This window comes from Vulpes lagopus, chromosome 21 (genome assembly GCF_018345385.1).
Source record: "Vulpes lagopus strain Blue_001 chromosome 21, ASM1834538v1, whole genome shotgun sequence".
NCBI lineage: Eukaryota > Metazoa > Chordata > Mammalia > Carnivora > Canidae > Vulpes > Vulpes lagopus.
In genome coordinates this window covers 189,851-202,480 of record NC_054844.1, presented here as the reverse complement: position 1 = coordinate 202,480, position 12,630 = coordinate 189,851, and the positions used below count along the sequence as shown (strand labels likewise).

At 39.9% G+C, this 12,630-nt stretch overlaps 1 protein-coding gene across 6 annotated transcripts in view; it reads left to right on the top strand.

The window, feature by feature from the left end:
• USP18 (ubiquitin specific peptidase 18) overlaps positions 1–12,630 on the top strand; it is a 71,710-nt gene that overhangs the window by 33,690 nt on the left and 25,390 nt on the right. For all 6 annotated transcript variants that reach the window (XM_041736674.1, XM_041736672.1, XM_041736676.1 and 3 more), the window contains 2 exons: positions 4,179–4,324; positions 12,402–12,481. In XM_041736674.1, coding sequence (XP_041592608.1) covers positions 4,179–4,324; positions 12,402–12,481 — 226 coding nt within the window. The remainder of the gene's footprint in view (positions 1–4,178; positions 4,325–12,401; positions 12,482–12,630) is intronic.

The window sequence follows — 12,630 nt, the reverse complement described above, 5'->3', positions numbered from 1 at the left end:
TCCTACCTTGATAGAAGCGCAAACTCTTCTCACTGCAGCATTCCAGCTGTTCTGTCTTTAAATCTGAGGCCGAATTCGTAGGTTTTCAGGATGATTTGAAGGTTATCTAGGTAATGTGGTGGGGACAGGTGACCTGGGGACCCTACTCTTCCGCCATCTCACTCCTCCTCCTGACATCGACTTTTAATCCAAGTTTTATAACTCTGTTGCAGAGAGTGCTGTTTCTCATTCTTTCTTTTGTGGTGAGTTCTTACTTCCAGTCATTTTGCTCAGTGCTGAGTATGAGTTGGCTGACTCCAGAGTATCAACCATGACCTAAGTAAATTTCACCCTTGATGATTTTGATGAGGTCAGAGACCAGAAATTGAAAACAAAGATCAGAACAAAATTAAACAAAAGGACCACTAAAGCGAAAAAAAAAATTTTAAAACAATTTTAAAGTAGTAAGTAATAAAAGGCCAAGAATCCCAAAGAAGAAGAAAAAAAAGAAAAGAAAAAAAGAGAAATATGCAAAAGTAAAGAGAAAAAAGAGGAAAAGGAAAGGAGAAGAAAGAAAAAGGGCAGGGGACTGGGAGATGGTGGTGGTGACGAAGTTATAGTGGAGGGAGAATATAATCTACCTGAGGGGTCCTAGATGGTGATCCTTTGGTTCTGAGTATATTAATTTCTGTATGTTAGAAGATGCTCAGTCCCAAATTTATGTAAACCAGCAATACTTGTAGAAAGCCCCAACATTGACCACCAAAACATAAATGAGATAAAAGAAGGGGGCAGGATGGGGATGAAGAGAGAAGATAGTCTCACAGAATGAACCAGCATGGTATTCTACTTGGTCTGGGTGCATGCTGGTCATGTTTTAGAAGGTATTAACTTCCTCCATTGTAGAACAAAATGAGGCAGAGGAAACAAAAAACAGAAAACAAAACAAAACAAAACTTATCTTTATATCCTCCCCAAAGTAAGTTGATTATGGTGAAGAGAATCTAGAAGTGTAAAATATATATAAGACCTGTAATTGTAGAAATATGGAAGTCAAAAAGGAAGAAACTTAAAAATGAAGAAGTGGTGAAATATTGTAGTTAAGGTGGGAAAAGAGAAAAAAATATTGGAAACTTTTAGTCTGATATGAAAATGAGTTGTGATGGAAAAAGGGAAAATACTTTTAAAAATTTTTTAAAAAGGAGGGGGTACCCTTTGGTTCTATATACCATAAATACCTCGAATTCTCCTGGAGCTTTCCAGCGCTGCTTGGTCAAGAATTTGTTCTTCCTCTGTCCCTCCAGCTGGTCTTCTGGGGGTGGGTCTGCTGTGCTGACTCTCAGGCGTGTGTACCTGGGGAGATGCCCCCAACACCTGCTGGGTGCTGGGCTCAGTGGGAGCTGTTTACCCTGTGAGGCCTCTGTCCCCTGGGCCTCCGCCCCTCCCAGGCACCAGGTGACACCAGGAGGAACAACAACACTGGCAGCGGCCAACACTGACTCCAACTCTGGGGTCAGCTTCCCCAGTAACCGCCCTCAGTCTCCCAGTCCACACTGGCCTAGATGTTCCCAGGGTGGGGGCACTGACCTGCACATCTTGGGGCACCTGGCAGCAGGAGAGTCCTTGCTCTTTGTGCTCTCCCCACCTCCGCCTGTACGGGGGCAGCTCAGGATGGTGAGCTGTGTCCCCCGGTGCCCTGGAATCCAGGGCCTGCGCTGCTGGAATCGTGCTCCGGGGCCGTGGCTCCTGAAAGCAGCAGGGTGCAGACCCCTCGGTCTGGAGCCCCCACCTGACCTGACTTCTTCCTGATGCCCTTCTGGGTGCATGCCCAGCCCTTTACTGAGATTGGCCCGTGCTTTCCTTGGGCGCACTTCCTCTAGTAGTGACTCCAGGAGACTGGAGGCTTCACTTCCCCCTCCTGTGCTTCTTCCCAATTTCCCTGCTGAGCTTTTCTCTGTCAGGGAAGAATCCCGTGCGGATTTTTAAAGTTTCCACTTCTCTGGGGCTGGGCTTTCCTGTCCCGGAGGTTCTCGCGGGGCCCCTCTCCCACTTGATTCTTTTTTATTTTCTTTTTTTACCGCCTTCCTACCTTGTTAGAAGCGAAAACCCTTCTCTCTGTAGCATTCAGCTATTCTCTCTTTAAATCTCAAGTTGAGTTCCTAGGTGTCAGGATGGTTTGGAAATTATCTAGGTGAGTTTGGGCCAGGTGAGGTGAAGCCCCTACTCCACCATCTTTCCCCCAGACCTGATTGGTTCTTTTTAAACTCTTGTCTCTGTGGTAAGGATCTCATTATTGTCTTTCATTCTTCTCTCAAGCCCAGTGAGTATCCTTATAATTGTTACTTTACATTTTCCCTCAGGCATGTTACTTACGTCTGTTTCACTTAGATCTCTGGCATGGCCTTATCATGTTCTGCATTTGGGATAAATTCCCCTGCCTTCCCATTGTGTGTAAGTCTCTGCCTGCTTCTTTGTTAGAAAATCCAGCTGTGTCTCCTCTTCCTGGAAGTAATGGCCTAAAGAAGGGAGGTCAGATAGTGTCAAAGGCATGCTGCTTCAGGGAGTGTCTCCTGTGTGTGCTGCATGTTCTCTTCTGTTGTGTTTTGGCTGATCTGTCCTTCAGGACAGTTGTTTGAAGAGGTCTCTTTGCCTGCTGTAGGCAGTGTTTTGTCCCTGGCCTGAATTTTAATAGGTTGTGAATTCAAACTAGGTGTGCCCTGGTCTTCTTGTGAAATGAGACCTGTCACCACCTCCCCCACAACTGAGGTCCTGCAGGACTCTAGTTGGGAAGTGTGGAATGGGATTTGTACTGGTCTTTTGGGTGAGGGGATCACCACATTGGGATACAGGCAAGTATGACTGGAGTGATGGAGTATGGGGCTTGTTGTAGGTAAGTTAGGCAGCCAGTGTTGTCATTGTGCTGCTTCCCACAGGTGGCTGTGTGTTTATGCTGAGGGACAGGGGAGTGAAATGGTGCCACCTGGCTCTTTCATTCCTGGATGGTGTCTCTGTGCATGCTGTCTCTCAGGGACGTGCTTTGAGAAGAGCAAATACTCTTCCCACTGTATGCCCCAGACAGTCTTTAGATCACTGTTTCAATGCTGTCTTCCCCCAGGTTGTTTCCTGCCTTCTTTCCAGGAACAGCGTAGTGAACTCCAGGCTCTAGCCCAGCCAAACCCTCTGATCTTTAAAATTTCAAGCTTTAAGTCCTGCTGATTGCAAGAACTCATGAAATTCTGCTCCTCTCCTTTTCTAAGCCAATAGCTTTGGGGAAATGTTCTCTTTGTGTGTTCTCCTGTGTGTTCCTCTCTATTTCTCCCCTTCTCCATCCCCTCTGCAGCACCTGCAGTCTGTTTCTCCCCAAAATTGCATCTCTGCACTTCCTGTATTCTTTTCTACCTTTAGTTGTGGAGTTTGTTCTGTCTTCAGGTCAGATTTTGAGATGATCCAATAGTTATCTAGTTGTGTTCCTAATTGTGTTCTCCCTTCTAATTGCATGGGCAACTGAGAGACGCCTATTATTGGGCAAATCATTTTCAAAATAAACTGACATTACTTCATGTTTTCTTTTATTGCCAGAGCCTAGATCAGTATTTGCCTTTTCACTTTGGAGTACTTCAGCCTGGACATTTTGTGGTATGGCCACTTTGCTGTGGACCTAGGACTTCTTATCTGCCCTTCATTTAAGTGTGATTGTTGGGCAGAGTGGGGAGAGGGGTGAGGTAACAGTTGTCTGATTCTCCTCTTGAGAGGATATTCTCTATAGCCAATTTGCTAATATGATGCTTCTCAACTTTATTTATTTATTTATTTATATTTAATTTGAGAGTGAAAGAGAGAGAGAGAGCATGAGGGGGTGAGGGGTAGAAGAAGAAGCAGACTCCCCACTGAGCAGGGACCCCGATGTGGGGCTTGATTCTAGGACTCTGGGATCTTAACCTGAGCCGAAGGCAGAAACTTAACCAACTCAGCCACCAAGTTGCCCCTTATCTCTACATTTAAATCATCTGGTAAACTTAAATATTCTGATAACTGGGCCCCACCATTGGAAATTTTGATTTAAAAAAATTCTGATTTAGTTTGTCTGCAGAGTGGCCTGGGCATGGAGAGTTTAGAAAGTTCTCCCAAGTGATTCCAGTATGCAGCTCACATTGAGAACTCTGGGAATAAGGAGGTTCATGGATGTGCTTATTTGGCAGGATAACGGTACCAAGGGGAACAGAAGAGCAGAGGAAAAGTGTCCCCTTCCAATTGCTCTTGCTACTGGAGAGGATGCAGGACAGCCGTCAGAAAGCAGTGCAACCTATGGAGCTTGCCTACTGTCTCCAGAAGTACAATGTTCCAAGTAAGACAGCCCTCTCAGTTCTGAGAGACAGGGAGAGGGAGGAGGCTGGGGAGAGGGAACAGGGGGAGAGGGAGTGCCTCAAAGAATAGGTCAGGAGCTGTTCCCTCCTCTTCTTTGTTTTGGAGAGGTTTGTGAAGGGGTAGGTATTAATTCCTTAAATATTTGGTAGAATTAAGACCCCTGAACACCAATAAAAAATAAATTTATTATTAAAAAACATAAGACCCCTGGACCTGGGCTTTTCTTTGTAGGATGTTTCAAAATGACAAATTTCCTTTTTGCAGTTAGTTGAAAAACTGAACTCCTTAGGCAATTTCTTATGAGGCAAGTGTAGCAGTGATGAACTCCCTCAGCAGTTGTCTGGAAAAGCCTTATGTATTTTTCATTTCTGAAGTAAAGTTTTCTAGATTGGCAGTTTTTTCTTTTATCATTTTGAATATGGCATTCCATTGTCTCCTGGACTGTCAGGTTTGTGCTGAGAAATATACAGATTGCCTTATGGGAGGGGGGTTCCCTTGTAAGTGATAAACTCCCTTTCTCTTACTGATTTTAATATTTCTCCTTGTCTTTGATTTTAAAAAGCTTTACTATTGATGTGTCTTGGAGAATACTCATTTGAGTTGAATATGTTTAGGGAACTAAGAGCTTCATGAACTTTTTTTTATAAATTTATTTTTTATTGGTGTTCAATTTGCCAACATATAGAATAACACCCAGTGCTCATCCCATCAAGTGCCCCCCTCAGTGCCCATCACCCAGTCACCCCCACCTCCCGCCGCCCTCCTCTTCCACCACCCCTAGTTCGTTTCCCAGAGTTAGGAGTCTCTCATGTCCTGTCTCCCTTTCTGATACTTCCCACTCATTTTTCCTCCTTTCCCCTTTATTCCCTTTCACTATTTTTTATATTTCCCAAATGAATGAGACCATATAATGTTTGTCCTTCTCCGATTGACGTATTTCACTCAGCATAATACCCTCCAGTTCCATCCACGTTGAAGCAAATGGTGGGTATTTGTCGTTTCTAATGGCTAATGTTCCATTGTATACATATACCACATCTTCTTTATCCATTCATCTTTCGATGGACACTGAGGCTCCTTCCACAGTTTGGCTATTGTGGACATGCTTCAAGAACTTTGATGTCTAAATCTCTCCCCAAATTTGGGAGATACCAAGGCCTGCCTTCCTTCCTTCCTTCCTTCTTTCCTTCCTTCCTTCCTTCCTTTTTCTTTCCTTCCTTCCTTTTTTCTTTCCTTTTAAAATTTTATTTACATTAAATTAATTAACATATAGTATATTATTATTTTCAGAGGTAGAGTTCAGTGATTCATCAGTTGTATATAACATGTAGTGCTCATTACATCATGTGCCCTCCTTATAACCCATCACCCAGTTACCCAATCTCCCCACCCACCTCCCCTCCAGCAACCCTGTTTATTTCCTAGATTTCAGACTCTCTTATGGTTTGTTGCCCTCTGATTTTGTCTTGTTTTTTTCCCCTCCCTTCCCCTATGCTCCTCTGTTTCTTAAATTCCAAATATGAGTGAGATCATATATTTGTCTTTCTCTGATTGACTTATTTCTATTAGCATGATATTCTCTAGTTGTGTCCATGTCATTGCAAATGGCATGATTTCATTTTTTGATGGCTGAGTAATATTCCATTCCATATATATCCATTCATCTGCCGATGGACACCTAGGCTCTCTCCGTAGTTTGGCTATTGTAGACATTCCTGCTATAAACACTGTGGTGCAGGTGCCCCTTTGGATCCCTATGTTTGTGTTCTTTGGGTGAATACCTAGTAGTGCAATTGCTGGGTCATAGGGTAGCTCTATTTTTAACTCTTTGAGGAACCTCCATACTGTTTCCCAGAGTGGCTGCACCAGCTTGCATTCCCACCAACAGTGCAAGAGGGTTCCCCTTTCTCCACATCCTCACCAATGTTTGTTGTTTCCTGATTTGTTAATTTTAGCCATTCTGACTGGTGTGAAGTGGTATCTCATTTGGTTTTGACTTGTATTCCCTGATGCTGAGTGATGCTGAACATTCTTTGACATGTCTGTTGGCCATTTGTGTCTACTTTGGAGAAATGTATGTTCATGTCTTCTGATTTCCTTGCTAGATTTTTTGTGTTTTGGGTGTTAAGTTTGATAAGTTCTTTATAGATCTTGGATACTAGCCCTTTATCTGATATGCCATTTGCAAATATCTTCTCCCATTCTGTAGGTTCTCTTTTGGTTTTGTCTACTCTTTCCTTTGCTGTGCAGAAGCTTTTTATCTTGATGAGTTCAAATAGTTCTTTATGCCTTTGTTTCCCTTGCTTTTAGAGATGAGTCTAGCAAGAAGTTGCTGTGGCTGAGGTCAAAGAAGTCCCTGCCTTTGTTCTCTTCTAGGTTTTATTCTTGTCTCACATTATGTCTATCATCATTTTGAGCTTATCTTTGTGTCGGTGTTATCTTTGTGTAAGAGAATGGTCCAGTTTCATTCTTCTGCATGAGGCTGTACAGTCTTCCCAACACCATTTGCTTAACAGACTTTTTTCCATTGAATATTCTTTCCTGCTTTGTCAGAGATTATTTGACCACAGAGTTGAGGATCCATTTCTAGATTCTCTATTCTGTTCCATTGTTCTATATGTCTGTTTTGTGCCAGTACCACACTGTCTTGACCATCACAGCTTTGTAATACAGCTTGAAATCTGGCATTGCGATGCCCCTGGCATCGGTTTTCTTTTTCAATATTCCTCTGACTATTCAGTCTTTTCTGATTCCATACAAACCTTAAAGATTATTTGTTCCAACTCTGTGAAGAAAGACCATGGTATTTTGATAGGGATTGCATTGAACCTGTAATTTGCCCTGGGTAGCACAGACATTTCTACAATATTTAGTCTTCCAATCCATGAGCATGAAATGTTTTCCATTTCTTTGTATCTTCCTCAATTTCTTTCATAAGACTTTGTAGTTTTTAGAGTATAAATCCTTTACCTCTTTGGTTAGGTTTAGTCCTAGGTGTCTTATGGATTTTGGTGCAGTTGAAAATGGGATCGATTCCTTAATTTCTCTTTCTTCAGCCTCATTGTTAGTGTACAGAAATGCCACTGATTTCTGTGCATTGATTTTGTATCCTGCCATGTTGCTGAATTGCTGTATGAATTCTAGCAATTTTGGGGTGGAGACTTTTGGGTTTTCCACATACAGTATCATGTCATCTGTGAAGAGTGAGAGTTTGACTTTTTCTTTGACAATTTGCCTTTTCCTTCTTTTTGTTGTCTGATTGCTGAGGCTTGGACTTTTAATATTATGTTGATGTTTTAAATGTTGGCCATTCTGATAGGTTTGTAGAGGTGTCTCATTATTTTAACTTGTGATTTGTCATTGACATATGCCAAGCCCTGCTTCTTATGCTTATTTTCCATTTGTATATATCTTTCTTGGTGAAGTGTCTATTCAGGTTTCTTATCCATTTTATAATTAGGTTGGTTTTTATGTTTTATTGTTGAATATGAAGAGTTTTTTTGTATATTTGGATAACAATCCTTTATCAGGCTTTTTTAAAATAATAAATTTTTTTTTATTGGTGTTCAATTTGCCAACATACAGAATAACACCCAGTGCTCATCCTGTCAAGTGCCCCCCCTCAGTGCCTGTCACCCATTCATCCCCACCCCCCCCGCCCTCCTCCCCTTCCACCACCCCTAGTTCGTTTCCCAGAGTTAGGAGTCTTTATGTTCTATCAGGCCTTTTACAAATATTTCTTCTCAGTCCATGACTTGTCTTCTCATGTTCTTGACAGTATCCTTCACAGAGCAGAAATGTTTAATTTTAATGAAGTTCAGTATATTGCTTCGTTCTTTTATTGCTTGTACATTGGAGTTTTAGCCAAAAAGTATCTAAAATGTAATCACAAAACAGAAGGTCTTCTAGATTTTTCTCCTGTATTATATTAGGACTTTTGTAGTTTTGCATTTTACATTTAAGTCTATTATACATTTTGAATTTGTGTTCTTGAAGGATGTAAAGTCTGTGTATAGATTCATTTGTTTGCATGTAGATATTCAGGATTGCAGCACCATTTGATGAAAAACTATCTTTGTTCTATTGTATTGCCTTTGCTACTTTGTCAAAGAGCAGTCGATGTTGTTTATGTTGGTGTATTCCTGGGATCTCTGTTTTATTCCTTTGATCCCACATTGTTTTAGTTACTGACACTTTATTCTAAGTTCAGAATTAGTTCTTTGACTTTGTTTTTTCCCTCAATATTGTGTCTTCTATTCTGTGATTGCCTCTCCAAATAAACTTTATAATCACTTTGTTAATATCCACAGAATAACTTGCTGGGATCTTGATTGGAATTGCATTGAGTGCATAGATCAAGTTGGAAAGAACTGGCATCTTGACAATATTGAGTTCTCTTATCCATGAACATGGGGTATCTCTCCTTTTATGTAATTCTTCTGATTTCTGTCATTAGAGTTTGTGGTTTTTCATATATAGATCTTGTACACATTTGGTTAGATTTATAACTCAGTATTTCATTTTCATGGGTTCTAATGTTAACAATATTGTGCTTTTTTAATGTTTTTTTTTATTGGAGTTCAATTTGCCAACATATACCATAACACCCAATGTTCATACCACCAAGTGCCTCCCTCAGTGCCCATCACCCAGTCACCCCAAATCGCCACCCACCTCCCTTTCCACTACCCCTTGTTCATTTCCCAGAGTTAGATGTCTCTCATGTTTTGTCACCCTCACTGATATTTTCACTCATTTTATCTCCTTTCCCTTTATTCCCCTTCCAATACTGTGCTTTTAATTGAAAATTCCTCTGTTCATTGCTGATAATATAGGAAAGTGATTGACCTTTATATATATATATTTCATACATATATATATTTCATATAAATGAAATATATATATTTGAGAACTGGTATAATTTGTTCCATAAATGTTTGGTAGAATTAATTACTGAGCCTGTTGGATGCTCTGTTTATTTGTCCTCATTCATTTTTATTTTTATTCTTCAGACTGTATGGTTTCAATTGACTTGTTTTCAAAGTTTGATAATTCTTTTTTCATCAGCTCAAATCTGCTATTGACCACCTCTTGCAAACTCTTCATTTCTGTCATTGTATTCTTCAGCTCAAGAATTTCTATTTTGATTCTTTTAAATAATTTTTTTCTTTATTGATATTCTGCATTTGGTGAGACATTGTTTCATACTTTAGTTATTTTGATACGGTTTTATTTAGTTCTTTTGAACATATAATGATAATTAATCTAAAGTCTAGTGAGACTAACATCTGGATCTTCTCAATGACAATTTCTACTGATTGTTTCGTGTGTGTGTGTGTGGGAGGGACCATACTTTTTTGTTTTATTGTGTCTTGTAATTTTCTGTTAAAAACTAAACATTTTTTTTTTTTTTTTAAACTAAACATTTTGGACAACAGTGGCAACAGTGGAAATAAGAAACCCCCAGAATGGAGTTGTTGCTATTATTTTTGTCGTTGCTATTGTTTAGTGACTCTCCTGGACTAATTTTGTAAAGGTTATGTTCCCTATAGTGTGTGGCCACTAAAGATTTTGTCTGTTTAGCTTAATGTCACCTAATGATTGGTCAGAGATTTTTTAAAAATGCTTTGAACCAGTGAGTCTTCCAGTCTTTGATGAGGAACTCTGTGTGTCTAGTGGGGCTTACCTTCAAAGCTCAGGCTGTTTGTGACACTTTTAGCCTGCCTTTCTTGCTTGCATTGTCAATATTAGCCAAATATGAGAGACTGAGACCTTCTCAGGTCTTACTGAGGCATGCAAAAGGCCTTCTAGATCACCAGAAATATGTCAGAACTTCTAGAAGTTCCCTATGGACATCTCAGTTCCCACAACCATCTTTTAAGTTTCAGCCAGACTCTTTTTTTGTCCCAACTGGTATTACAGCCTTAGGCAGTCACAATATTAATTATCATTGACTTTTTTTCCACAAATACCGTGGGGATAGGGCTCAAAGCTTTGAGTTGGGTCAAATAATGACAAACTTCTTCAAATGGGGCTTTTCCATGAAGCTGCAAGACAGGTCAAAAAATAAAAATGTTTTCAGTATGGGGCTTTTTGAGGAACTCCAGCCCCAGTCTACTCCTTTTTCTGGTCACAAGGCTTCCGGTTAACAGTTTTCATGATGGCAAGTTTTCTTGTTTTCAAGGCTACTACAGAGCTGGGAAGAAGGAAATGGAAATTGGCCAGGTTGAAAAGTCTCAAATCCTGTTCTTCTTACTTAGGTTCTGCAGTGTTTGTTGAATAAATATTCCTAGGATTTTTGTAAACCTTTAGGTAATTTTCAGAGTTCTGAAAAATTGATTTTGACATTTTTTTTGCCAGCATTTTCATTGCTTTTTTGGAGGAGTAGATTTATAGAGATCCTCACTCCACCATTCCAGTTGTATTCTCACTTTAATACAGCTTTTCATAGTAGTTTATATACTTTGGGAATTTTTCTTATTCTTTGAATTAAGACTTAATGGATACTTGTCCACTAGAACAAGAACCTAGAATATAGGTTTCTTGGGGACAGTGACTTTCTCTAGCAATTGCAATGCCTTGCACATAACAGGTGTTAAGTAAATTATGGATTGGGCAAATATCCCTATATTTTTAATTTTTTTAGTTTAAAAAAAGATTTTATTTACTTATTCATGAAAGACACACAGAGAGAAGCAGAGACATAGGTAGAGGGAGAAGCAGGCTCTCTGTGGGGAGCCTGATATGGGATTTGATCCCAGAACTCTGGGATCATGACCTGAGCTGAAAGCAGATGCCCAACCACTGAGCCACCCCGGTGCACCATCCCTTTATTTTTTTTAATAATAAATTTATTTTTTATTGGTGTTCAATTTGCCAACATACAGAATAACACCCTTTATTTTTTAGATGAATCAGGACTCTTGGCTCTGGTATGGTCAGATGAGGCAAAATGTCTTCATATGGCAAGGTGATCTAACTTCCTTTATGTTCAGTGTTGGCTCTGTGGTAGGTAGCCTTCTGCAAATAATTCCTGGAGACAGCATAGTTCAATCCTAGTTCCACTCTGTTTGTCTTTAGGTTTGGGGATTGTTACCTTTAAATATGAATTAATTAATTCATTCAGCTCATATTTATTGTGTGCCAGGTATTGTGCTGGTTCTGTAGATAAGGATATAAGGCGGATGATAGAGTCTTTGTATCAATGAAGCTTTAGTTTAGCGAAGAGAAAGGCCAAAACAAGAGTAAAATAAAGCAAAATGAAATCCAAAAGCATTAAGTACAAACTGTGGTATCATGAAGGAAGTAATAAAATGGTGTTGAGATAGATGATATGAATATTTAATACATTTACAGGAACTACCTTTTCTTGCAATATCTTTGCATGTTGGCAGACATCCGTCTTTTTGTAAAATAGTCCTCAGTGTGTTTTTCATGTTCTTTGTCGTCCTATGTTTCTTTTCAATGACAGAAATTCATTTACATCTGTCTTTTGGGCTTACATTTATTTATATAACATATGGAGAATTCACTGCTTCATTCCTGTTTCCTCTTAGCCAGCATCAACACTGAGATGGTTCTTTCCTTTCCTGTTCTCCTAGATACCTTTGGGGAAGACCTGGGTCAGATATGAGTTTTGGGAAACTGCTCAATTTCTGGGGAATTAAAAAGAGATTAAATAAAGGTACAGAGAAACAAGTGGCCACTAGAGTCCAATTAGAGTGCCGGCTTGGCTTGGAATAGGAGAGAATCCACTATTGAATGTTGTTTTTATCTGGCTAGGTCCCCCAGTAGAGGCCAGTAGGCATGGTTGACCAGTCAGTGGAAAGGAAACTTCTGTGATGCAGTTGGACTGGATTTTAAGTTTTAACAGGAGTTCTAAAAAATAAATAACAAGCTTATTTTTCATTTTTAGTGCCTAACTAAAGCAGGGGAGGCTAGGAGAGGACAAAGTGATGAGTGTTCATGTACATCTAGGTAGCTATGGCACAAGGGTATGCATGAAAAATGTCCCTGGTGATCTCACTGATCGGGCTGTTATTTTTCTCTTTGGCCAGTGTTTGTCCAGCATGATGCTGCTCAACTCTACCTCACAGTTTGGAACCTAATTAAGGACCAAATCACAGATGTGGACTTGGTGAGATACTAGAATCAGAGAACTCAGAAGTTTAAGATGCTGTTCATTTAGCTCATTCAGCAATCATTAATATAATGTATAGAGAGGATTAAAAGAGAAATCCACATAAAATGCTTATCACAATTCCGTACTACTATTACTGTTATTAC